The 26,351-nt window shown below is 58.4% G+C and overlaps 1 protein-coding gene across 5 annotated transcripts in view; it reads right to left on the reverse strand.

Moving 5' to 3' along the window:
* The window catches only part of EIPR1 (EARP complex and GARP complex interacting protein 1), a 117,560-nt gene that overhangs the window by 9,956 nt on the left and 81,253 nt on the right, over positions 1 to 26,351 (reverse strand). For 4 of the 5 annotated variants that reach the window (XM_060647799.3, XM_060647795.3, XM_060647809.3 and 1 more), the window contains 2 exons: positions 25,100 to 25,256; positions 7,418 to 7,517 (listed from right to left, as the gene is read on the reverse strand). In XM_060647799.3, the coding sequence (XP_060503782.1) occupies positions 7,418 to 7,517; positions 25,100 to 25,256 (257 nt within the window). Of the gene's footprint in view, positions 1 to 7,417; positions 7,518 to 16,426; positions 17,713 to 25,099; positions 25,257 to 26,351 lie in introns of those variants that run through there. The other variant, XM_060647818.3, reaches the window with a different exon arrangement.

Raw genomic sequence — 26,351 nt, forward strand, 5'->3', positions numbered from 1 at the left:
GGCAGGGTCCGTGGAAGGTCAGCCCGATGGCCTGAGGGCAGGAGGCCGGACAGCCCGTGGCGGGCAGGGCCCTCCCTAGGTATCGGCCTTCAAACCGACAGAGCCCTCTGTGCCGAGGGGCGTCCTACACCATGTGAGGTTCCCCAGTGCCCCACTGGCTTCAATGAGGCTGGCGGCCACACTCAGAGGCCCGCGTGCAGGGAACCGAGGCCCCAGGCCAACGGTATCCTGAGCTTGGGGCACAACCCCCCCCCCCCGCCCCGATCGAGTCCTCTGATGAGACCCAGACACTGACTCCTGCACGCGGCCCCTGAGAGACGCCAGGGGTGCCCGGCCTCCAGGTCCCTGACGGTCACAGAAACTGTCGTGCCAGGTGGGGGCTGCGGGAGGCAGCCACGTTCCCGGTCATTTGTTAGAGATAAGGGACATGAGCGCCTACCAGAGGAGAGGGGAGACCACGAGCGATGGGCCAGTCTAGCCCCCTGACGTCAAGCCGGGAAATCTGAGACCAGAGAGGGTGGGCGACGCCCCGTGTCTCACACAGCAGTGGGGCAGGAACAGGACCTGGGCGCTCCCTAGCGCACGATCCGCCCAGGGCAGCAGGAACGCCGTGCCCAAGGTCCCTCTGCAAGACCGCCAGAAGGAGACCTCGCCGTGTAGGTTCTAAGGCTGACCGAGCACACGCTTAGGTTTCCTGGTGACACGGAGACAGAGCTGTGCAGGAACCCCAGAGTGCAGTTCACGCGGCACCCCGCTCTTCAACACTCACGACAACGACCCCGTCCCGAGCCTCCTGCTCCAGAGGGAGGGACTAGAGCCGCCCCCCACACCTCTCTTCACAGACTTCACCCGCCCCAGCGTGTGAACAAAACACCACAAGTCTGGCGAACAAAACTCTGCGACTCGCGCTGCCGTGAGCGGCCACGTGGGCACAAAGAAGAGCCGGCAAAGTGTTTCCAGACACAACAGCCGCACTGTCTGTGCCCAGACCCCGGGCTGACAAGGCGCCGGGCTCGGCGGAAGGAGCACAGCAGACAAGAGGCACGTGCGGGCCACCGCCAAAGATGCCGGGCGAGTGGCTGAGAAAGGGCCACCTCCCCCCCCCCCCCCCCCCCCCCGCCGTGGAAGGAGGGTGGCAAGGGACGCAATGGCAGGGCTGCGGCCCCTCCCCACCCCGGGGACTAGGGGGCTGCTCTAAGGCAATCGTGACGGGCTTGTGTCCCTGCCGGCGACTGGTTTCGGCAGGCGCACGTGGCGGTGTCTGAAGACAGGACGGAGGGACTTCCAGAAAGGGCTTTCCTTACAAACAGGATGCAGGCAAGAAGTCTGCTCTTTGTGGATGATGTGGGAGTCTGGATGCGATGGCTGGAGCCACCGCAGTCACCTTGCAAGCGTGACGGGAGACAGCAGCACCGTGTGACTGCAGCACAAGAGAAGCGTGCCAAGCGGCTGGGTCCTGATGCTATTGAGACACTGGACTGACAAACCCAGAGCTGCTTTATAGCCACGTTCCTTGTCACATCAGCCAGCAAACTCCCTCAGTCTTTAAGTCATTTCTTTTGTCCTGCAGCCAAACGCATGCTGGCACGCCTACAGTGCCCGTTTGAGATGACACCAACAGGGCATTCCTTCGATTATCGGGTGTCCCCTGCCTCTCTCAGGCCGGAAATTCCAGCCCCAGCTTTGGGCATGAGCCCCAGCTGTGATTCCAAGCGACCTGGCCAGTGGCATGGTCCCCTCGAGCCTGGCTTCCCTCTGGTAACTCTCCCATGAGACAGAGCTATTCAGGAGCCCACCCCGCAGGGCCGTGGAAATTAAATGAGAGCCTCCAGGGCCCGGACAATGCCCGGAGCCCTGGTCTGTCTTCAGGGGTGGACGGAAGGCGTGGGGTGAGTCATCAGGGTCGATGGGGTGACGGGAACGGGTTCAACAGGACAGCCCCAGCCGGTCACTGCCCTCAGACGTGGAAGAGGCGTGGGAGAGGAGGGCTGGCCGCGAGGCTGGTGTGCACAGAGGCCCTGAGGAAGGCAGAGGGGGGTCCTGCCACCCCTCCGCCCCAAGCTGTCCAGGGTCACGGGGGTGGCTGCACGGGCCCCACACTGCTGCGGGGACTCTGTTCCCCGGGAGAAGGCGTTCCAGGCTCTGCGGAGCTGGCCTCCTGGGAACCAGAGCCAGCCTGTCTTTGAAAATGCACACAGGGTATTAGGTGCCAGCACCGGGGAGGGAATCTGAGGCCGTTTTAAAGTTATTTTTAGCGTATTGCAAACAGCACTCTATTTGCAGGAGGAACAGAACTACGAGGGCTTTTGCCCCTTTGCTGCTCTAAAACCTGAGCTCTCTTTGCAGAGGAAACCGTGCGTCCTGCTCCCACACCTGCAGGCTTGACCTCAGCCCCACACTCGACACCGCAAACGTTGTGAGTGCAGATTTCAATTTCCTGACCAAGACGGACTAGAACGTAACCAATGCTCCTGTCGCGCCAACCAGACTCCGGCGATCTGCTGGGGACAGAGATCTAATCACAGGCCGTTCTTTGGAGAGGGGGAAGCTTTTACGAAACGTGGGCTCAAAAGCCCGGAAGCAGTGCAGCGATCACACACGCGCCCTTCACGTGTGAGTTGTGATCCCCCCTGCTGGCTCTGAGGGGAGGAATTTAATTATCAAGTCAACACAGACTGCTTTTCGGCATCTCGGTTTCTCTCCCTGTACCTCTGGCCTTCGCACTGGGATCCTAGTCAGCGACTCTCGTTCACAGCCCAGGTTTAAGCACTGCATATTCCGGCCGCCGTACCCATCCACTCACCCAGACGCTCATCCGGCCCCCACCCCCACCCCCACCCCCACCCCCACCCCCACCGTGCGGCCAACAGGCGAGTGAGGCCTGTGTGCCAGGCACCGAGGGGCCTGCTGTCCTCACGTAAGGGCCACTTCATACGTGTGGAAACCGGTCCCCACTTTACAGATGGGGACACTGAGGCCAGTGCAGCCAAGCAACTCACCCGAGGTCACCCTGTGGGTGGCGGGAAAGGGACCTGACTCCAAAGCTCGGGAGGCTGCCTGGACCCCACCCCCACCCCACAGAGCCACGGCCTTCAGTGTGTCCTTCTTGTGCCTCGTGCCTGCCAGGGCTCCCTTCTGCATGGCTGCCGGCCCGCTGCCGGCCCACGCCCGGCCCAGCCCATCGCAGCAAAGCCAGCCTGGGAACTGAAACTCAATCAGCCATACACTGCGTACCCCAGAACCGGGCGGCCAAGTGCAGGAAGGCAGAGGCCGTGCGTCTGCGTTCAAAGCCCAGCCACGTGCCCCTCTTCAGACAGCCCCGGGCCGCGGCAGGGCTCACCGCCTGGCACCACTGAGGCACGCACGCCTCGCTCCCCCGGCCGCGGCAGCTGCGTCCCTTAAATACACCCGTGTGTGCAACATATTCTCCCCTCTATCATCCGCTCTTACTAGAAAGAAGTCTTTTGAGAACCTGGGAAGCAAACACTTTGCCAGACACCGATGCCTAGCTCTTTGTATTTGGCGATTTCTTCCAAGATCTAACTGGAAGATTAAAGAATATTAGCTGTCTCCGACATTTACAAAATCAAAGCCATATGTAGCTATTATGCCACATGAGATACGCAACTTAGGAAACGACTTGCCCCATATTTTCTTGAAGAAGACGGCTTTTTTGTAAAAACAAGTATCCGGAGACAGAAAGCGCGGTGACCGCTGCCTGAAGCCCCGCCCGCCCCGCCGACCGCAGGCAAGCAGCGAGTGCTCTCATCTGTGCAGGACCGCTTTGTATGAGGCTCACAACAAAACCAGCTTCCAGACTTGCAACCTGTGCTGCACGGGCCAGCTTTACAAAGCCTGGGCAGCTACCTTATTTACGAGATCTTCCTCCTAATAAATCTTGACCATTTCCAAACATCACATCCGCCCTCGCAGACAAACCGCGACTGGCCGGTGGGGACAGCCAGGCGCCGAGGTTCGGGCCCTGGGGGAGGGGGGGGGGGGCGGGGAGGGGTGCAAACGTGGCTCAGAGGCACGCGCGCAGGGCCACGGCAAACACTTCGTGCGGCGTCACAACCGCAGTCCCCAATCTGCCATTCAAACCCTGCAGCCTCCACGACGTCCCCTGGCTCCCTGGGTCTTACTTTTCTCAACTGTCAAGTGAGGGCGTCGAATTCTGTGACCCCAAGGTCTGTGTCTTTCTTTACATGAACGTGGACTGCTTTACAATTAGCGAGGGACAGAGATTTGTGGAAACACCTCGTGAGCCCTGTTACGGCTTCGAAGCCACGTGGTGGGTGTCTGGGGACCTCTCCAACCCTCCCGTGTGTCCTCGGCACCAGCCGTCCACACTTGCTGCGTGACCGCAGGCACACGGGGCGGATCCGCACTCTCTGGGCAACGGGTGCTCGACCCTCCTCTCTAATCAGACAGGGAAAGAGCCACCACGTCGCCAGAGACCTTGGACACAGGACGAGGGAGTACAGCTCTGTGTAGCGGGCCCAGCGAGTGCAGCACGTGTCCTTCTGGGGTGGACGCAGATGGTGGGAGGTGTGCACGTGAGGTCGGGGGGAGTGTCTGTTCCCTTCCCTCAATTTTGCTGGGAACCCATTAAAACCTCTCCAAAACTTAGGTCTATTAAAAACAAGATGACAACCTTCCGTCTGCAAGAGGTCCCGCTGACGACACGAAAGGGCAGAGAGCAAAGGGACACGGCGTGGGGCGGAGTGGCCATGTCTGCCTGCACCGCCCCGGGGGGCCGGGAGCGAGGTCCCCGTGCTGGGCCGCATCAGCAGAGGGCAGAGCCAGGACAGGAGAACGGGTTCCGAGGGGAGCCCGCTGGCCCGCGGCCTCGCTACTGCTGAGCAGTTGGCATCGGAGATGACAGTGGCCTCACAAGCCTCCTTCTCTGCTCAGGGACACGTCTGGGGACGCAGGCCGGGAGCAAGGAGGGGTCACAGCACGGCAGGGGACAGCCGGGCTCCCACGGGACAGGGGGACCCCGGGGCCAGGAGTCCCAGGGCCCCGGCCACCTGGTGCGTTCGTCCTGAGGGAGGCCCAGCTGCCACCCGGCAGTCCCTGTCTCCCCGTCCCCAAGGACAAACGTGTGTTGTCTACTTCCTGGCACAGTGGACGTGCCCTGAGCTGGACCGAACGACCTTCCCGTCACCACCAGCTCCTCCCCCGTGTTCGTGCAGGCGATCCTCCCGGTGTGTGTTCAACCTCAGACCACATTTCTGAACCAACACTGTGCCCCTGACGCCCGCGCTCTTCCTTCAGAGAGGCACTCCTGAATGTCCGTGCCCCTGGGTGCATACAGACGAGCAGGTGACCCTGGGTTCATCCTCGAGAAGCCCTCACACGGACGCGCGGCCGGAAGGAAGAGGACAGTCAACTCTGAAGGCGCCCATCGTCCTCCTGCTCGGCCGCTCGCTCGCTGCACCTGGGAAGCTACTTGTTCCCACCGCTGCTGGAAGCCACCGGGCCCTGGAGACAGAGGAGCGGGAACCAGAACAGGGAGGCGTCCCCTCTGCCCTCGGCAGAGCCGGGACCCCACGGAAGCTCCCCCCGCAGACCCCCCCCCCCGGCTCTGCTAATGATTACAAATGGCAAAGAACCTCCGATTTAATTGCAAAAGGTAATGATGCAGCGAGCACAGGATTCGATTCACCGCAGCAGACGATACCCTCCAGCAATAAACACCCCGAGGAGCGGCGTGTGAAGGTGGCCAGGATCCATAGGAAGGTTTCCGTATTAAACACCCGGCAGAGGGCCGCAAAGTGCTGTCGACAGAACTGCTGACGGCGGATAAAAACGAAGCAGAAGAGCCTAAATTGGTCTCCGCAGAAAATAAGTCACAGATCAATCCCCCTACATGGCGTCATTCCGAGACGGCCGAGGGTCCGGACAGGCGTCCCCGTCTGGCTTCAGGACGGGCTGCCGAGGGGGCAGGGCGGCACCGAGTGCACGCACACACGCGTGCAGGGCCCGTCACCGCCCCGGCCTCTCCGGCCCCCGCAGTCCAGCGGGAACGGACTGGCCCCTTCCTGCCCCCCGTCCGCTCTGCAGCAACGCCCACGAGAGGTGCGTGGGAGGGTCGGGAGGCAGCTTGCGCCCGTGACCCAGACGCCACAGCAAGGCCACAGGAGGGGGTGAGGGGCCAGCTCCCCGCACACCTGCAGGTCCACAGGGAACGGCCCCGGGCACGAGGTCCCCCTCGAGTGTCCCGTTCGGCTGGAGGACTCTGGCCGGTATTTGCATTCTGTCCCACACGTGCACGGTCCGAGGACTACAACCCGTGAGAAGGCGCGAGCACGTGTGTGAGCAGAAGACCAGCTGCAAGGCCACCGGGGGTCACAGGCCACAGGGCAGACGGGTCACAGGTCACCGTCCCTCTTTACAACTCACGCAGACACTTGACAGGTCACGAGCACCAGGAAATCAGCGTTTTATGACCGCTCCTACCTAAAAGAGGATTCCAACCAGACTTCCAGTGTCCGTCCGTGGAAAAGACAACACACGGGAAATGAGAAAATGCGTCAGGATGGCAAATGGGCCAAAGGGCAGAGATGTGTCAGCCTGTGGCTCTGAGTCTTACGTGTGCCCGGTCCCAGACAGCGTTCACCGGAGACAGCCAATCACACAGTTCTCTGACTGCTGGCTCTGTCCGTGCACTAAGCGTTTCCTAACCAATATCAGGATTCTAAGCACACACGAACCAAGACGTGTATTCTCAATTCAGCCAATAGGTCCCGTTAAAAACACACAACACGTAGAGGCCCCTGGGTGGCTCAGCCGGTTAAGCGTCCAACTTCGGCTCAGGTCACGATCTCACGGTCCGTGAGTTGGAGCCCCACGTCGGGCTCTGTGCTGACAGCTCGGAGCCGGGAGCCTGCCTCAGATTCTGTCTCCCTCTCCCTCTGCCCCTCCCCGGCTCATGCTCTGTCTCTCTCTCAAAAATAAATAAACATTTAAAAAATTAAAAAAAAAAAAACCAAAACCTTTTAAGGGGTGCCTGGGTGGCCCAGTAGGTTGAGCAACCAACTTCAGCTCAGGTCACAATCTTGCAGTTTGTGGGTTCGAGCCCCACGTCGGGCTCTGTGCTGACAGCTCGGAGCCGGGAGCCTGCCTCGGATTCTGTCTCCCTCTCCCTCTGCCCCTCCCCGGCTCATGCTCTGTCTCTCTCTCAAAAATAAATAAACATTAAAAAAAACTTTTTAAACTAGCCCCACATGGGGCTCTCTGCCGTCAGCACAGAGCCTGCTTCAGATCCTCTGTCCCCCACTCTCTCTGCCCTCCCCCCCCAGCCCCCACCTCCACCTCGCTCTCTCAGAAATAAACACTAAAAAAAATTTAAAAAATAAAATATAATAAACATATAAAACGACACAACACGGGAAACCGTAGCCCTGTCACTCACCACGGCCTGGCTGGAGCTCTCCTGCAGGTCCCACAGCAGGATGTGGCTGTCGGCCAGCGAGATGACTCTCCTCCCGTCCCCCGTGGGCTCCCACACCACACTGCAGGAAGAGGAAGCCCCATTAATTTGACGCCAGAGGCCCCGCACCTGTGTCTGTGGCTGCCCCATACCCACTGCAAGCCACCACGCGCGGGCGCCCTCTCCCGCTGAACGTCCGTCCTCCCCACTCGGCCGCGGTTAGGGGGCCGGGCCTCCGGGCCTCCGGGGCCTCCGGGGCCTCCGGGTACGAGGAGGTGAGTGCGGGCCGCGATGGCACCGGCACACGCGTGACCCCCCCCACCGCTGCCTCTCCCTGTGGTCTCTCTCTCTCCCGCCACCTGAGCACACAGCTAGAAGAGGGCTCTCGCCGGGACCCGCACTGATGCCCCGACCTTGGACTCCAGCCCCCAGAGCCGTGACAAATAAGGTTTGTGGTTTCGGCCCCCAGCCTGGGCTGCTTCGTTGTGGCTGCCGGAGCCCATGTGTCTTCCTGTTGATGGAGGGACGGACAGGTGACCAGCTGTGCCAGGTGGACAGGAAGCGGCCTGCTGGGGGCCGGGGCTCGAGGAGGCCCAGGATAGACACTGCCGTCTGGGGCAGGATGCCCACGTCTTTGGTAGCCCAAGGACGCGGCTGACACAGTGACCGGGGGGGGGGTGGGGGGTGGGGGGTCCTGCCTATGACGTCACATAATGTCATCACGTGCCGGCCAGTCTGAGCCAGTGTCCTGTCACCTGCAGCCAAAGCCACCCCAGCTGATAACACACACATGTGAGTCACTGATGAAAGATCACAAACCCATCACCTCCGTGGTAAAGCCGTGGAGATGAAACGTGTTCAGGGTTCCTGTCTCCCTGATGAATCCCTCAAGTGCTTATACAGAGGAGAACGTCGCTGCCACGTGGGGGTGACCGTGGACGCCACGTGGGAATGACCACGGACGCCAGGCGGGGGTGACCGCGGACGCCAGGAGACAGAGCACGATACTGACTGACGGGGGGCGGGGGCAGCCCCGGGTGCAAGTCCCTCACACCAGCTTTTCAAGGCCGTCAGCACAGCTATGATTACTTTTAATCACAACATTAACACAATTCAAAACCACAACGTCTTTCTCCTTTACAGTTGAAGAAACGCACGTGAAGTTCACAGCACTATGACCGCGTACATCATTCCTGCATCAGACACGGCCTAGCGCATCCTTCTAACACTACGGGCGAAAAATGCACAAAATCCAGCCCATAAAATTAAAACACAGCAGCTGGAAGAGACGCCAGGAAGCGAGGTTCTGAAATCCGCTCCGATTTTGTTGCGATGACGGCCAACCCGAACTCTGCATTCAGACGCTGCCCGAAGCAAGGTGGCCGAAGTCCGTCCTGGCAGTGCATCTGCACAGGTGAGCCCCTGCAGAGCTCACACGCCTGACACGGAGCGCCAGGGAAAACACAAACCGGGATAGAAGGCTGAAGGGGGCGGCGCCGGCCTGTCCCGGGAGAGAACACCGCACTTACCTGTGCCCGACAGTCCCCTTAGCCCGGGCTGCAGCAACAGATCCCCGCCGGCCCGGCCGCCTGAGCGGCACACATTTCCTTCCCACACTCGTGCAAGATCGGGGAGCCGGCGAGGGTGCTTCTGCCGAGGACCGCTGCTTTCTCGAGTGTCCCGGGTGCGGCAGAGAGGGAGAGGGGCCCCTATCCCACCCAGAGGGCTCCGCCCTCAGACCGCATCTACCTCCCGGGGGCCGCCCCCTTCTGATACAACACACCGGAGATGAGGGTTTCAACATACGGGTTTGTGGGGACAAAAAGATGCCACCCTCAACACGATATTCTAGGAGCGGTACACCTAGGAGGACTTACGAGGAGCTCCTCACCGGACCTCACTCACAGACTACATCCACCCCCCACCCCAACACACACACACGCACGCACACACACACACACACACACACACACACACACACAAGGGCAGGGCAGGGCCGCATAGCCATGGGGATGACCCGTGGGGATGACCACAGGACAGGAACTGACCATCCAGGGTCAGCAACGCTACAGTCAGGAAGTTGAGTGACAGGGATTTGTGGAATTTTTAACAGAAACACCAGAAAGCCAGAGATTCCCGGGAAAGTAACAAATCATAGGGTAAGAGTCAGCCAATTCGATGCCAAAGACGGACCACGACTTTTCTGACCGTGGCTTCCCCGGCCAGGTTAAAGTCTGCTGGGGAGTAGCCCCAGGCTGTCAAAGCCCGTTCCCGTGTCCCGTCGTGACCAGCGGCGTCTGAGGCACACAGCACGTGATCAATACTTGCTCACAAGTTCAAGGAAGAGTGAAGAATCCAGGTAAGAGCAGAGAAGCCGCATAAAAAAACGAGACCATTTCAAAGTACATTTAGCTAACCGCTAGTGCGTGAGGGCCGGGAAAACAGCCAACAACCGTAAAACAAGAAAAAGCTTTAAAGGCATCTGCACAATCAAAATCCCTCCACTAAAGCTCATGTGCTTGTTTTATGTTTTAAATTGCAGTGTCTCTCGAGCCCTTACTCAGAGCCTCCCCTTCCCCATCCGTCTGCCCACAGTCCTAACACATCTGCTTCCAATGTCCAAGACCACAGAGCAAACACGTGGGCCGGACAGCAGCAGGGTGTTTGAAGGAGGAATGTGGGTCACAGGGCATGCTATAAAAACTGATACCCATGCTATAAAAACTGATACCCAGAGGGGAGGGAGGAGGGAGGAGGGCGAAGGGAGGAGGAAGGAGGAGAGGAGGGAGGAGGGAGGAGGGAGGAGGAGGGAGAAGGGAGGAGGGAGAGAGGGGGAGGAGGGGGAAGGGAGGAGGAAGGAGGGAGGGAGAGGGGAGGAGAGAAGGAGGGAGGGAGGGGGAGGAGGGGGAAGGGAGGAGGAAGGAGGGAGGGGGAGGAGGGAGGAGGGCAGGAGAGGAGGAGGGGGGAGGGGGAGGAGAGAAGAAGGAGGAGGAAGAAGGAGAAAGGAGGAGGGGGGGACAGAGGAGAGTGAGGGGAAGAGGGAGGAGGAAAGGATGGAGAGGGACTAGAGAGACATGCGAGGGAGGAGGGAGGAAGTAAGGAGAGAGGAGGGAGAAGGGAGGAACGAGAGGAGGGAGGGAAGAAGGAGAAGGGTGAAGGGAAGAAGTGAGGACGGAGGAGGGTAGAGGGAGGGGAGGAGGGGGGAGGGGAGAGGGAGGGGAGGAGGGGGAGGGGGAGGAGGAGAGGAGGGGGAGAGTAGGGGAAGGAGGGGGAGGGGAGGGGAGGAGAGGGGGAGGGGAGGGGAGGAGGGGGAGGGGGAGGAGGAGAGAAGGGGGAGGAGGGGAGAGGGGAGAGGGAAGGGAGGAGGGGAGGAGGGGGAAGGGGACGAGGGAGGAGGAGGGGGAGGGGAGGGGGAGGAGGGGGGAAGGGGAGGGGAGGGGAGGGGGAGGGGAGGGGGAGGGGAGGGGAAGGGAGAAGGGGAGGGGAGGAGGGAGGAGGGGAGGGGAGGAGGGGAGGGAGGAGGGAAGAGGAAGGGGAGGAGGGAGGGAAGAGAGGAGAGGAGAGGGAGGGGAGAAAAGGGGTGAAGACTCATTTCCTAGTTCTTCCTGTTCAGCAAGGTGCATTCATACCCACTTGCTGGAGGATGGAGTCCAAACTGCAGAGAAGACTGTGTGGCAACTAAGCCCCGAGCGCTACCACAATCAGCCTTTGGAGAGACCGGGTAAGACTTATTCTTGGCGGACGTCCAGGAGACCGAGTGCCCGGGAGAGGCCCGCTAAGCCTGTAGAAAAGCGCGTACAGGTGGTCATACGTCTTCCGAGGAGTAACAGGCGAGTCCCTAAAAAGTCATGGCTCTGCGATGCCCCCACGTCTCAGCAGAGGTAAATGTCAAGGCAAAGTGAGGAAGGAACCGGAGAGAAGATTCACCAGAATCTGAACACAGGAACACAGGGATCCTATCGACTCCAGAGACCCGAGGCTGCGTGCGGACGGCCATCCCTCCTCAAGGACCAGGTCTGAACCTGGAAAGAACAGGTCAGTTCAATAAAAAAAGCTGTTTGCAGATCAGGACCAACAGAGACGGGCTTCTGGAAGGCAGAAGGGGCTTGACTGAAACACCAAGTCCACCAGGCCTGACCCCCGGAGGCCACGCGGACTACCCTTGTCCTGGGTCAGCGGCGGCCCCTGGTCATTCGTGGCTGGCTTCCCGGCCAGACTACAAATTCAGCACAAGCCCAGACTCGCCCACTGCTGAATGCCAAGCGCCTAGCACAGAGTCTGACCCGCACAGGAGAGGCACTTAACAAAGAGGTGTTGAGGGAAATCGTGAATGAAGAATTAATTACGCCCCCTCTCGGCATGTGTCCAGCGCACTTTAATGCGTGAAAGATAAAGCTGGGCGGAGAGCCTATTTATCAAGCACACGCAGTGAGCATCGGTCCATCTTGGAACCCATGCAAGAGGGTTGGCTACTTAGTCTCGAAGGCACCTCATCAAGAGGCAGTCTTGCTGGCTCCCCAACTCTCCCGCGGGCCGCTGCACACCCCGCGGGCCAAGTGCGGGGTGAGATCGGTGCCCGCACTTCCCTGTCCGCCCCGGCCGCCCCTCCCCCCCTCTCCGGGCGCTGAACTGCAGGGGGGGTTCCTGCCCAGCAAGCCAAGACTGAGCCGCCCGGCTGCCCCCCCGCAGCCCCACGCCTCCCCCCACGGGCACCTCTACCTGCAGGTCCACGCCACCCTAGACGCCAAGCGCACGATATCCACGGCACCCCCGCCCTTCTCCATCTCCAGAGTTACAATTCTCCTGCGAGCAAAACCTTGGGAGTCATTTGCTTACGTGTATCATTCTCAAATTCTACATAAAAAAAGCGATGAAGCTTTTGAATCTTATTTTTAATGTCTGACTTCTCGCTTGGCACAAATCTGACCGAGTTCGCCCTCGGCTTCACGATCGTCCAGCTCTTGCCTGGAAACGCCGTCTGCCTGGCTCCTACTTTCCTACTAACTGCCCCGTCAGCTGAGAACGTGGCCCACCAACAGCCCAAGTTTAGTCCCTCTCTGGGCCTGTGTGTGCTCTCCCATCGCCAAAATACAGACACCTGTCGAGGTCTTGTTCTTACAGGAACACCACTTTCAGCTGGGGCGCCACCGAGAGCAGGAGGGCGGCACGAGCAAAGCAGAACCAATGACATCTGGGGCACCCGTCACATGCCGTGGGACGCAGAAGGTTGTCAGGCTCGGGGTTTGAGCCGTCTGTCCAACCAGCCCACTTCCAACCACCGGGGGACTCCCCCTGAGAAGAGCCGCGCCACAGTGGTGAAGGCTCCAGGCCCCGCTGGCGGTCTCACATGGCCCAGTAGCACAGTCCGCCGTGCACGTGACGAGACAGGACGACACAACACGAGATGCACCTGCAGCCTCCACCAAGGCCGTTCCGCCCACGACGTCTGCTCCAGAATCCTCGTCCCCACACGCAGTCCTTCAGGTGGCCAGGCACGGGCCTCCTCGTGCCACAGCCAGCCCCCCTGCTCGCACTCGCCTGCTTTCACGATAGGTGGCATTTTGTGAAACTCTCGTCACAGCGCAGATGTGTGTGCTGGGGGAGACGGGAGGGTCGTGACGTACAACTATCTCCTTCTGACACCGAACTTTGGAGACTGCTGCTTCGGACCGCTAACCTTGGTCTTTTCTAGTCACCGCAAGCATTTGGGGTAGATTTCCTTTGAAGCGTGCGCGGCATATCCCGTGGACCTTTTCTGCCCGTGCGGCGAACACGCAGCCTGGCCGAGACGACCCGTCCCCGCGCCCTGGCTGGCACTGGGCTGCATCCCTCTCCCTCTGTGGGACAGCGCTGGGGCCCGTATGAAAGGGCCCCAAGTCACTGGCCTTTTATACTGGGGTCTGCTTCGATGCCAGCGGAGTCCGGGAGTCTGCCGGCAGCTGCCTGCCTCCCTTCTGGCTACTGCACGCGTCCTGCCGGCACCTGCCTCACGCTCCCTGTTACCTGAGCTGCAGCAGCATGTACACTGGTGACTAACAAGTTCAATAATAAGTGGCCCTATGTGGGCGAAGAAGGAGCTCTCCCCTGAATAAAACACACGAAGCCATAGCCCCGGCCTCCCCGAGATCCCGTTTGAAGCTGCCATATTTTATATCCTAGTTTCAAGTCATATGTGCTCGTTAAGAGTGTTTAAACTTGACGGAAGTGCAAGCCTCTTGTGTTGCCCCCCAGTGGAGAGAACCCCCACGACAGAGGACAAGCGTCCAGGTCTCTGCCAATACACGTGCTGACGCGGGTAATACGACCCCAGTCACATCCGCAGACACGCTGGTGACATCACTCTGTCGCGTGCGGCTTTACTTTAAACGTGTCTTGGGTAAGTTTCCATGTGAAGGAAACGGAATTCTTCCCAAAGGCCACCCAAGTTCCGTTGTATGCATGCCTGCGACTTCTAGTCGCTCTGGGCTTGAGATCCTCATCTGTCCGGGGGCTAACAGCGGTGCGCCAACGTCCCAGGTTCGGGAAGACAGGCGAGTCGGTATTGAGCACGGCCCACACAAAGTCGGCGCTCCCTGAGCTCGACACTGTCGGATGCAGTCGGGCGTTGGCTGCACAGGGAGCGCCAGCGTGGAGGGCCCGGTGCTCACAGAGGCTGGGGGGATGCGGCCGTGGCCCGCAAACAGCCTTCAACAGCCAAGACCGGCCCACCCCAGACGCCAACAGCCTCCTGTCGAAAAACCCTAACCCCACCTTCCAACTTGGCCTGTGATAGTGAAATTACCCCCCTTACACACACCAAGAGAATGCCACCAGGATTTAGGAAAAAAAATCCTCAGGGAGGCCAGAAACTCAAATCCTGACCTATTCTGAAAGGCGCCAGAGCCCCATCACGTGTCGCTGTCCCGCCCACTTCGTGCCCAGTGGCTTTGGTCCCGAGTCCCCAACATCACTTTCCGTGGCACCTGTGCTTCCTCTGGTGACCGTCGGTGCAGAAGTCAGCCAGGCATCAGGCGATTTTCCCCCTGGCATCTGAGAACATTCTGGAGTTCCCTGAGTTACTGTCACATGCACACACACCCCACATTCCCTACACACACGCACACCCCCCCACACACGCACACCCCACACACCTCACATACGTGTGCACACACACCAGCTAAGCTGGAGCTAAGGCCTTGACTTGGAGCATTAACACAGAATACACGTGGGAGAAGAGTCTCAGCCTTCCGAGGAAGACACACCCACACTAAGACTTTTGCTCCTCACAGAGGAAACGCCTCCCTGGGAGAGTTGACTGAATAAGCTACAGGACAGAACTAAGGTATGCCTCTGAATATGTGCCATTCATTCCTGAGAGGATTTAAATTTGTAATCTCTGAATTACACGGCATCAGAAAGAAAGGGAACACATCTGCCTTTTACGCGATGCAAGAGTTAATCTCGCCATAGAGATTGGAGACCCAGAGATTCCTGAAGCAAAACCAGGAAGGAGAAAACAGGTTCTTTAGAAACTTCCATGGGCTCTGTCACCAACAGTTGGCTAGCTCTCCTGGAAAAGGCCTAGATTAAGGAGAAAGCCACCAACGGTGTGGCGTGCATGGGAAGGAAAGCCCCACACTTCACCGTCGGGGGCGGCCCCAGGCCTGGGGAGTCCCCAGGAGGTCAGGGGAGGCAGGAAGGGTGAGTGTGCTCGTGCCCTGAGAGGACAAGGACGGGGACCGAGGTGGGATGACAGATCGCCACACCCTCACTTCCCACCCCGGAGCGAGGGGGGACTGCCTGAGAAAACAAGCCGTGGGCTCGGTTCAGGACGTGCACCTTCCCGTCCCAGCAGCACAGGGCAGGGGCGTGGCTCACTGTTAAAAACTGTAAGAAAAAACAAACACACACACCCCTCCCCCCCACACACACAGAAAGGGAGGAAATACACGCTCCCGTCAAACAAGAAATAGCACTGGCGGATCTCCAAGTAAAAACAGAAAGCCCAGGTTCACCTTCTTGGCCGCGAAGCGGGCGACCACGCGCCCAGAGCTGCCGCCAGCCGCACGGGGCTACTCCGCCCCCTCCACCGCGCCGGGCGCCTGGGCCCCACACCCCGCGCTCCCCACTGGAAGCCCCTCATCCTACGGCTCCAGTGACGACCGCGTCTCTCCACTCCTCTGCGGGGCCGCGTGCCACCGAGCGGGAAGGCTCGGTGACTGGACCCTTCCCAAGAGTGGGCCTTTCCAGGCGTTTCCTCGAACCTGCGGTAAACAGGTGCTCCGCAGCACCCACGGTCACGCTGCCGCGGGGCCCGCTCCTACCTCTCCCGTCACCACCCATCCTGGGCGAGCGTCAGAAAAATCCGCTGTTGGTTTATAGGTAGCAACCCCTAAAATCATTGCTGTTTGTGCCCAGTAACAGACACCTTGGGATAACCGGAGTATGCAAAGTGCAGTGAGAAGAGAGATTCTATTTTATCGTGGATCATCACCATGAAACTAACGCTATAAACATAAGAAAATAACCTAGAATTTCTGCCATACTTGCTGCTCCAAACGAAGGGTTTATTTCTCTGTTCATAAAAATCATCCATTTCTCTGCTTTATCACACTCCGCCAGTGAATTTGAGAGGACATAAAATTACATTAACAAGTGGAGAACAAAGTAGCGTATACCTAATATAAGTGTGCGATATCCCCTCATAATCACGGAGAGGAAAATACGAGAAAAGGGCTGTTTCTGTAAATAAACCCAAATAAAAAATCTAAACTTCTTGGAGGCAGTTAACGAGGACCATAATGGCAGGAATGATGGTTCTAATTTGGCAGGTTTCATGCTGATCAAACAAAATACATGCCTCTGTGCTTCAGATAAGGGATTCCAAAATGAATGATTCACACTCTGGATGCCGGCACCCAGGGTGAGGGCAGCGCAAAGGACACCAGAAATTCTTAAAACAGCCTCAACGCAAATTTAATAATTTAAGTCCCCAGCATTTGCACACCTTACCTCCTCTCTGCAGCCACCGGGGGTGGGAAGTCCATGAAAGGCTGGATGCCCACAAGGCCGCAGCCTCACGCGGCTGGGACACAGATGGACTCTAATGCACAAGGGACGGCCGTGTGACCAATGTGGTTCCCGCCGCATTATACAACCCATCAGGGTTCTTACTTTACTGAAAAGAAGGAAACATATCTGCCAAGTCATTGGTTACAAGCAGAATTTCGAAAAACCCTTTTAAAATCCAATAAATTAGTTCCCCAGGTTCTACATCTCTTTCAAACACAGAGAGCTGGCAATCCAGTTAATGTCCTCCTGGTGGAACATATGGAACCGAACACACGGGCTCTGCACGGGCACCGCACGGATTAAGGGAAGGACACTGTAAGTCGAGAGGCACGCTTCGACCAGTTCTGTGGATGTGTGGGCTCCCGACGGCTGAGCCACGCAGATTCTTCCAGGGGCAGGCTGGCGTCCCGGCATGGCCCAGGCACCCTGGCAGGCCAGCTGGTGCCGGAGGGGGTGGCTTGCTTGCTCTGACACCCCTCATCTGGACAGACTCTGAGTGCCATCAGGTAATAACTACACTTCCGGTCAGAGCCAGAGCAGAAGAGCCACAGGCCGGGCGTGAGGGGGACGGCATTTTCCTCGGACGTTTGTCTCTTTTGTGGAGGCTGACGTCAGCATTCACAGCCCCGGTCAGCACTCTGACACCGAGGACCCAGCAAAAGACAGGCGTCCGTTTCCTGAGTGTGGACATAGGAAAACATGGGCGCTAATCACCAGACCGGCACCCCCGAGAAGCCTCCCCCGATGGGAATCCTGAGGTCCACGGGCTCCTCGTAAGGGTGGACACGGCTGATGGGCACGCTGCCTGGACCTGCCTGAGCATGGCTTCTACGCTTCTACACTTGCCACCATCCTGTCCTTCTGCCCCAGAGAGAGTCGCGAGGCACAGCCAGGACTCAGTCCGTCTTCCACGTGACGGACCATCGCCAGAACCGAAGGCCCACCTGACACCCAGAGGTCACAGCTCTGCCCCTCCAAGGATACCCCGACACCGGCCCACGGTGGCCGGTGCCCCTGGGGCTCGGACAGGGGTGCACGCCGGACAGCACGGGGACACTGCTCCCTCCCTGGGGCAGGTGCAGCAACCCTCCTGTGCCCCTGGGTCTTCTCAGCAAGTTCAAAGCGGACTTGTGAAGAAAAGCACGTTTTGAAATAAAACCGTCCACCCAAATCCCAAATAGTGGTTCAGGTTCTTCCTCCGCTTTTTGTCCTACTTTTCTTTCCTCTGCCCCACCCCATTTTTCAAACAGTGAGAAAATGTTGAAACATTCTCACCCACGGAGTTAGTTCAGGCCCGAAACTTTCATATTTAAAGCTCACGTTTAAATCATCACAAATAGAACTAAAAGCTACGTTCTTCTAAACTAGTGCCTTGGACACACTGGCATCCACTGGGTCAGCCGACCCGTTCTGGGAGACACTGGTCGGGTCACACGAGAGTTCAACGAAGCACACTCTGATCCATGGTTTTCAGGGAAACGTGAACTGAAATCGTAGAAACGACATGAATTTCTCGGGTAATGCACGTGAATACACTTTGTGCGCGGCCTTCAGACGTCGGTGTTAGGACCGTCTAGTGTGAGCTGTATCGGCACGCTGTGGTCCGATACCGCTTCCACGGCCCCCCTAACACGTGGTCTTGCCGGCATGATGAGGGCAAGGGAGTCTGCGTCAGCCGTTCTCCGTGTGCGGGGAACTCAACAAACCTGAGACAGGAAGGCGTCTGTCTGTTGTCCTAGGACACCTGCACAAAGGAAGGGATGTGGCCCCGTCTGGGCCTCTTTAAAAGCTAATGGACGTTAGAAGCGAGCCAGTGACCAGGGGAGCACTCACGCCTCAGCACACCTAGGTCACATAAACCCAAAAGGCACTAACACAAGCCTCATAAAATCCGATAAACCTTCAGCGACGGTATCGTCACAGTCACCGGGAATTCTCCATCGCTGTTGACCGCAAAGCGGTCATAAGATCTCTCAATTTCAAACACACGTTCCTACTTAGCCTCAGAGACGGCTTCTTCTGTAAGGTGTCGCGGATACCTCTGAATTTGCATTTCTTCCACGGTTGTATCACAAACTACGATCAAAGAAACACGAAAAGAGAGATGAGGCCGAATCCTTTCTCTTCTGGCCAAAGTACCTCAGGAAGTGGCTCACACCCACTGCCCTCCTTTAATGAGAGCGCACATGCCCACCTTCCTGGGCACGTCCGCACCTGCTCAGCCCACTTGGCATTCCAGTGCCATGGCGACCCCCACCTCCCCCTGCCTCCCCCACCTCCCCCTGCACTCAGGAGGTCTGCTCCCCCCCACCTCCCCCTGTGCCCAGGAGGTTGGCTCCCCCCACCTCCCCTTGTGCCCAGGAGGTCTGCTCCCCCCACCCCTGCACCCGGGAGGTCTGCTCCCCCCGCCTCCCACTGCACTCAGGAGGTCTGCTCCCCCTGTCTCCCCCTGCACCCGGGAGGTCTGCTCCCCCTACCTCCCCCTGCACCCGGGAGGTCTGCTCCCCCTACCTCCCCCTGCACTCAGGAGGTCTGCTCCCCCTGTCTCCCCCTGCACCTGGGAGGTCTGCTCCCCCTACCTCCCCCTGCACCCGGGAGGTCTGCTCCCCCTACCTCCCCCTGCACCCGGGAGGTCTGCTACCCCCGCCTCCCCCTGCGCCCAGGAGGTTGGCTCCCCCCACCTCTCCCTGTGCCCAGGAGGTCTGTTCCTCCCCCCACCTCCGCCTGCACTCAGGAGGTCTGCTCCCCGGAGAGAGCTAGCTCAGGAAGTGGCTGTGGGCCAGCCACCCCATCCCTGTGGCAAATGAGTGACAGCAATGCTCCCTCCCCCAAGCCCATCAGGGTCTGGGGGTGGCAGTGAGCGGCTGCAGTGACTGTCATTCACTTCCCAGCCAACCCTGGAAAGCCTCTGGTTACTCAGTTTAGCAACTTCTCCTTCAAAGGAGATTTTCATTGTCCGTGACCCCAGGCGGCAGTAGACTCCCCCTGATGCACCACTTGGGAGACGGGGCCCAGAACAGACCGGAGCCTCTAATTCTTACACTTGGCTTCCACTCGCCGGCAGCAGGGAGAGTGGTGGGTGTGTGTGTGTGTGGGGGGGGGTGGTTCTTTGTGATCAGAAGGAGGTGGAGAAGCACAGAATTACCTGTGTGACTCATCTGCCCTGAGCCAACAGTGATGATGCCACAGGGCAGGCACACAGCGGGCACATGCTCATGGCGCCCCAGCAGGCCCGCACCCGGGAACAGCCCTCTCAGCAAATCACTGCCTCCTTTCTCCTGACACTCCACCAGGGCCCCGATGACGCTGGTGTGATAGGACAGGGGGCCACACTGGGTCTGCACTCACTCCAGTACCGACCCCCACAGTCCACACTGCGGACAATGACGGACGCCCTGAGCTGCCGGTCTCGTTGCTGACTCACGGAGAAGCCCCACCTTTGTGGAAAAACCACCCTGTAAGAGGGGGTGCCGTGAAGAGCCCACCCTTACCTACCCCTGGAAAGTGGAAAAAGGGCCAATGACACGCATGCCCCCGGGCTCAGCTCTCCTACCTCATTTAACACAGTAAGGGGGCTCTTATTAATTTCACTGAGCTGTGTAGGTCCCTTCCCATCCCAGAACAACACAAGGCATCTGACACACACACACTGAAATGCGCTGGGGCCAGATGCCCTGTAGACAGTGAAAACATCAGTTTGGTAAAAGCATCCAACCGCCCAGTAAGGTGGCCGGCAGTGAGCCAAATGAGCTCATCCTGGGGCCATCATCTGAGGGATGTCACTGAGGCCTGGTCCCAGGTGAGGCTGCCCAGTCCCACTCCCTCCAGGGTGACAGGCAGAGTGGAAGAGGGTCATGAGCTATTGTCTGATTCACGAGACACAGGTATACCTGTGTATACACAGGTATACCTCATACCTGTGTGAGACGCCAGCATCTAATGAACACAGAGCTGGACAGCTCACCAGAGACCCCTCACAACCACCCCAGAAGGAGGCACACGCCCAGAGGGACAGCGTGACATACCAACAGATCGGAAGGCCACGTCTTCCACGCTTACCACACGCTCAGCACACACTGATCCACGGTCACCACACACTGACCACAGGAGAAAACCGGGGGTATGGGGGGGGGGGGGTGGGGAGTATGCCAAAAAAAAAAAGGTGGCTTTATCTCAAAATGAGTAATTCCCCTGGAAAGCACAATATATTTACACTTGTCGTCCACAAGGGACCAGCAGGAAGATGTGTGAGCATTCTCAGAACTTATTCTGATGAGGATGTATTTCTACTCCCAGCAAAGGAAACAACTTCCAAATCACAGTGTGACGACCACAAGTGGCTCCTGCTGCTCGCTCACTCAGCAGGGAGGCAATCCTGGGACACTGGTGTCGTTCTGGGGTCAGACTGCCTGGCTCTGAAGCCCAATCACCCCACCGAGTAAAAACGGCTGGATGCTTTCTGCTTAGCACCCGGACAAGTTACGGCCTCTGCAATGGTCCCCACTTTACAGGGTCACGTGGGAAATACAGGGGGCGGTGCGTGCAAACCTCAGAAGGGCCTGGTCACAGTCACTTCTCCCCTCACACAACACAGCATGAACGGTGGCCGGGCGCTGTCCTTGGTGCTGAGGACGCACCACTTCTCCCCTCACACGAGACAGCATGCACGGTGGCCGGGTGCTGTCCTTGGTGCTGAGGACGCACCACTTCTCCCCTCACACAAGACAGCATGCACGGTGGCCTGGCGCTGTCCTTGGTGCTGAGGACGCACCTGCCCCTGCCAAGGCGCCTGCCCGGGGTCACAGGAGCATGAACACACACAGCAACGTCAGGCATGGTGACTGCTATTACACAGGATAAAACTGGGTGCAAGGACAGGAAGACGTGGGTGGGGGCGGAACAGTGATTATTTTAGACAGGATGGTTAAGAAGGCCCTCTCCGAAGAGGTCATACTGAACCAAGAAGCTGATGGCTCATTAATCAAGAACAGAAGCTACGAGGTAGTCCCTCTAAGCTCAACTTGGTCCCCACAGTGTGGATCTGAGAAAATCAGGAAGGGAAGGGATTGCTGCCTTATTTGTACTGTGTGTCCTAACAGACATGGGGGGTGGCGCGTTTCCAGAGATCCTGCCATCGAGCCACTGTAACAGCTGAAGCATTTCCTCCTTTTCAGTAATCTTCACTTGTGACTGAGAAGTGGGTGACTTTCCAGCAAACCTACACAGCCTTAGGGCAGTGCCTTGTCTCCCTCCATGTTGGGAGCTCGGGAGCACCTATTTCACTCTCGAACCAGACACACTGGTGAATCTCTAGTGGAGGGTCAGCCTGCGGGCACTGCCCACCCCCTGCATGCTGGAGAGCCAAAGTGGGCATGTGGGGCCATCTACGCTGGGGCCCAGCTGCTCCACGGCAAACAGACATCGAGCGGCCCTGAGGACAGGAGCCCGTGCCAGAACATGGGAGGCACAGCAACGACCCGGGCAGACTGGGAATTGCGTGGTTTTCCAGGATGCTCCCTTTCGGCCAGCAGCAGGGCCGACACTCAGGACCTGGCTGGGAGCCCCTCTCCCAGAACTGCTCTCGGCCTCAATTTACAAACCAAAAAGCAAACAGACAAAATTAGCAGTTGCCTCGTGTTTAACCCCACACACAGCACCAAACTTAAATTTCCAAAAGGCAAATTCCCTGTCTGCTAAGACATCACTGAAGATAGTTTAAAAAAACAAAACAAAACAAAAAAAAAAAAAAAACACGCGCAACAACCCCAAAGGCCAGCGAGGATGCAAAGACTGGGTCCCCACACATCACTGGTGGGAACGTCAGATGCATAGTCACTTGAGAAGGCTGGGGCAGTTTGCACAAATCAAAACACTCAACCACCAGACGCCCCAGGAACTGCACTCCAGGGCATTCAGTTGAGAGGGAGGAAAACCCACAGATGTGAGAACACCTGTACATGCATGCTCACAGTAGCTGCATCCATGATGTCCAAAACCCAGGGGAGGCCCAGCTGTCCCTCAATAGGTGAGTGGTGGCCTCTGTTTCTCAATAGGTGAGTGGTCACACAAGCTGTGCCCCATCTTCCCTTAGACCCCTCTTCAGAATAAAGGGAAAGAGCCACCGATGGACACATGTGACAACCAGGATGAGTCTGCAGGGAATCACGGTGAGCGCACAAAGCTACTATCGAAGCTTCCAGAGTGGACGATCCCATTCATAGAATATTCTCAATGTGACGAGTCTATAGGACAGAGCACAGACTCATGCCTGCCGGGGATTAAGGATGCGGCATGGGGAGGAGCGGGCTATGGCCACAAACAGGTAGCAGGAGGGATCCCGGTCCTGTGTCCTGGCCACGGGATGGCTGCACAAATAGACACACGTGGTGAAATGGCAGAGGACCGAAGGTACACCCCCAGCTCCCAACGGTGACAGTGCATGGTAGGAAGGCAACGTCACCGCTGGGGGAGATGGGCGACGGCACACAGGATCCATCTGTGTTGTTCTTACAATGCAGGTGGATCACAGCTACCTCAGGGAAAAAGTCAGCAAACACATAGTGATACAGCAGAGAATAAAAGGAATTCAAGAGACACTGTGAACAAGGGCCGCAGATTCAGGAGAGCGGACTTCCAAAGTGGATTTAAGGAAGACAGTTCATCTGCGTGTGTTTAAATGCCAACAATTATTTCCTAACAAGTTCCCCTTTCACAGGGGTGCAATCATACAGGGTATGACCACGAGGTGTGGTCACAGGGGGTGTGATAATGAGGTGCGCTCACAGGGGTGTGTTCATACAGGGTATGCTCACAGGGTGTGCTCACAAGGTGTGCTCACAGGGGTGTGATAACGGGGTGTGATAATGGGCTGTGCCACAGGGGCTGTGATGACAGAAATGTGATCATGGGTGTGACCCAGACTTAACATTTCACTGACCTTCACCTCCCGGCAGCACACGCAGACTGGTGTGGCCACTTTTGCCAGAACATTTTGGGGACGCAGACCAGCAGCCCCTCCCTCAACTCCCGTGAGTTTGGCCCATGTGTGCACTAGCCAAAGGCACAGACGCCCTCTGCACACACTAAATTCCCCGCAGTCGCTGCTGGCCTGCACCGTGTCTTACGTGCCCCCCCCGACACTCACACACATGCCTACGTGCACTCTAACACTCGCATCCACACGCGAGCCTGTGTCTGCAGCAACTGTAGCACTGACCGAAAAGTGAACTCCAGGCGTGCCCCCGCTGCCAGGCTCGCTCTGCACTCCGGTGACCCCTCGTGGGAGCCGCGGGGCTCCTGTGCGGCTCTGCTTCCTGCAGGTGGGGGGGGGGGGGGCGGTCTGTCGGCTCCATACGGAGAACTGACTGTGGACATGGTGGCAGCCTGGCACCCACGAGACCACACCTCCCGCATGGGAGCACAGAGGCCTCCAGACCCGCAGGGGGCGCCGACGGGCAGGTCTGCTCCCTGTTCCCCGCTGATGCCGAGACTGGATCAGTCCCAGCTCCACGTGTCAGCTCCCAAGTAAATCCCTCTTCAATCCCAGCAGTAATCGTTAATTCCTCTTTCCCCGGGGGGCTCAAGGGACACGGTTCACAACGATCTCAGCACATGCTGCGGCCTGCCCTGGGTCACCTACATGTGCACACCATGAGTCTCCCCTGAGAGATCATGCGTGTCTGCTTGGGGCCGGGTCCCCCCCACCACCTGGCATCCCTGGGGCCCAGCAAGTGCATGCAGCAGGTGCTTAGTAAAGATGTGTTGGATTAAACGTACTTAATCGGTAGATTAAACTAAAACAGCATTGGGTGTACAGAGGATACGGCTCTTTCTCACACGTGCACACGTGTGTGCACACACACGGAAGCGTTGCTGTATTAAGGAAAACGGTAATCACCACTGTAATGGTAAACACCGGTAACAACGTTACGCTCTCTTAGTCCCTTCTAGAAAGCATGGCCTTCTGCATTTGCGGAGGCTTCAGGATTTCGCAGCACTCGGCGGAGGCTCCCCTGGGGAACTGGCGGGTGCGGCTGCGCCTCCATCACAACACGCGGGCAGCGACAGGCCAGGCAACCCGGATGAACCGGGTGCGTGTCCACCCCCGGGCCCCACACACGACACGCAGGGGAACGAAGGCAAGGGTAAAGGCGTGGCGGCTCGGGGGTGCAGCGAGGTGGGCACACGGCATATCCTCATTCAGGCCACAGAAGAAGGAACTGTGAGCCTTCAACCTAAAGACACAATTGATTGACGCTTAGGACCGCTGAATAAGACCGTATTTAGAAGCGAAAGAGCGACAGAACGCCGAAGACCTCTGCGGCGCCCGCCTCCGCCACCCTCCCGGCACGGGCCTGGCCACACTGGTCTCGACGAAAAGGACGCCTGCACACAGGCTCCTTCACGATGTTTGTGGCAGGGTTTCCGTGAACGTGTCCGCTCTGGAGAACAAGGACCAGGAAACGAGAGAGACAGACAGAAAGCCATTCACACCGTCTTTTCACAAGAGAGCAGAGTCCCGAGCGTGCGCCGCGGGCCCTACCACGGGAGTCTGCGGCCGCACGCCGTCTACTGCAGGCTTGCCCCCGGCGTACGAGACAGGCGGAACCCTACCAGGCCACGCTGCCGTGGGCCGTGTCGTCAAGGTGACAGAGCAGCTCCAGGGTGTGTGCGGGGCTCGATGAGTCATCAGGGGACTCGTGGCTGCCGGGCTCCAATTCCTTCGGCATCCTCCACACGGCCGCACACGTCAGGACCTTGCTGTCTGAGGCTGGGGAATAAACAGAGGGTCATGTCAACACAGCTTGGTTCGCGGCCGCGGCCCAGACGGCGCACCGCCATCCACACAGACGCCGAGGCAGAGCGCGCCTGCCCTTTCGAACATCTGAAGGGCAGGGAGCAAGCAGGGCGGGGGGGCACACACCCAGAGTCAGCAAGCGGGACAGGCAGGCTCCCCGCCAGCAGCCGCCTAACCCCTGCCTCCCTGTTTTAAAACCACCACTCTGCTTCAGAAGAAAATTTGATTTTCCTCCAAATCGATTTCCTTCTGTGCTTCCTCAACGGTTCTTCACGACAGGGAGCAAAACGCGGGGGTGGGCGTGCGACAGACACCCCGTGAGGGCCGCTCGGGCGTAAGGCTGGCGGCGAACAGGCGCTCCTCACTGCTGTACGAGGGAATCCCGCACCGGCACCGGGCACCCTGAGAAGTCTCCGTCTGGAAACCGTGTCGCCAGTGCCGCCGGACCCCCGTGCGCGGAGGGGAGGGGACGGGCAGGTGGGAACCACACGCTGAAGCGCACCAGGCGTCGTGTCTGCTGTGCCCTGGCTCTCCGGGCAGCGTGCGGCCCAGTGCCCGCTGGCGCCGCGTGGACACAGCGTCTCCCGCAGACGACGGCGGCTGCTCAGTCCCCACCACTCAGAGCCCCCGGGGATCTGTCGTGGAGCGCTCTGAAATGCCTCCTGGTGGATAAGGACACCAAGACAAGAAAGACCAGGGCCACCTGTTTCCAGGAACACGCCAGGCACCGGGTTCTGCCACTCTGCACGACTGTTCAGTACGACAGGGAGACACAGAAGACCAAAACGAATCAGGTTTAACATTATGGGACAAAAATTAAATCATAAATCCCTAAATATAAATCCTTTCAAATATGTTTTCCGTTCAGTACCACACTGCATCTGTGCTAAACACGTTCCCTTTTAAAGGCCTTTTAGTACATGATGGTAAATCAAGGAACAGGTTTCAACGTTAAATCACCAGGCTGACATCGAGTGAGGACCATAAAAGAAATGCAAGACAAGAGAGAATACCGCGTGCACAAGGTTTCCCGCATGAAATACGAAGAAGAAAGGGCCTCATGCCACA

The sequence above is a fragment of the Panthera onca genome, chromosome A3, assembly GCF_046562875.1.
Source record: "Panthera onca isolate mPanOnc1 chromosome A3, mPanOnc1 haplotype 2, whole genome shotgun sequence".
In the NCBI taxonomy this organism is placed as follows: domain Eukaryota; kingdom Metazoa; phylum Chordata; class Mammalia; order Carnivora; family Felidae; genus Panthera; species Panthera onca.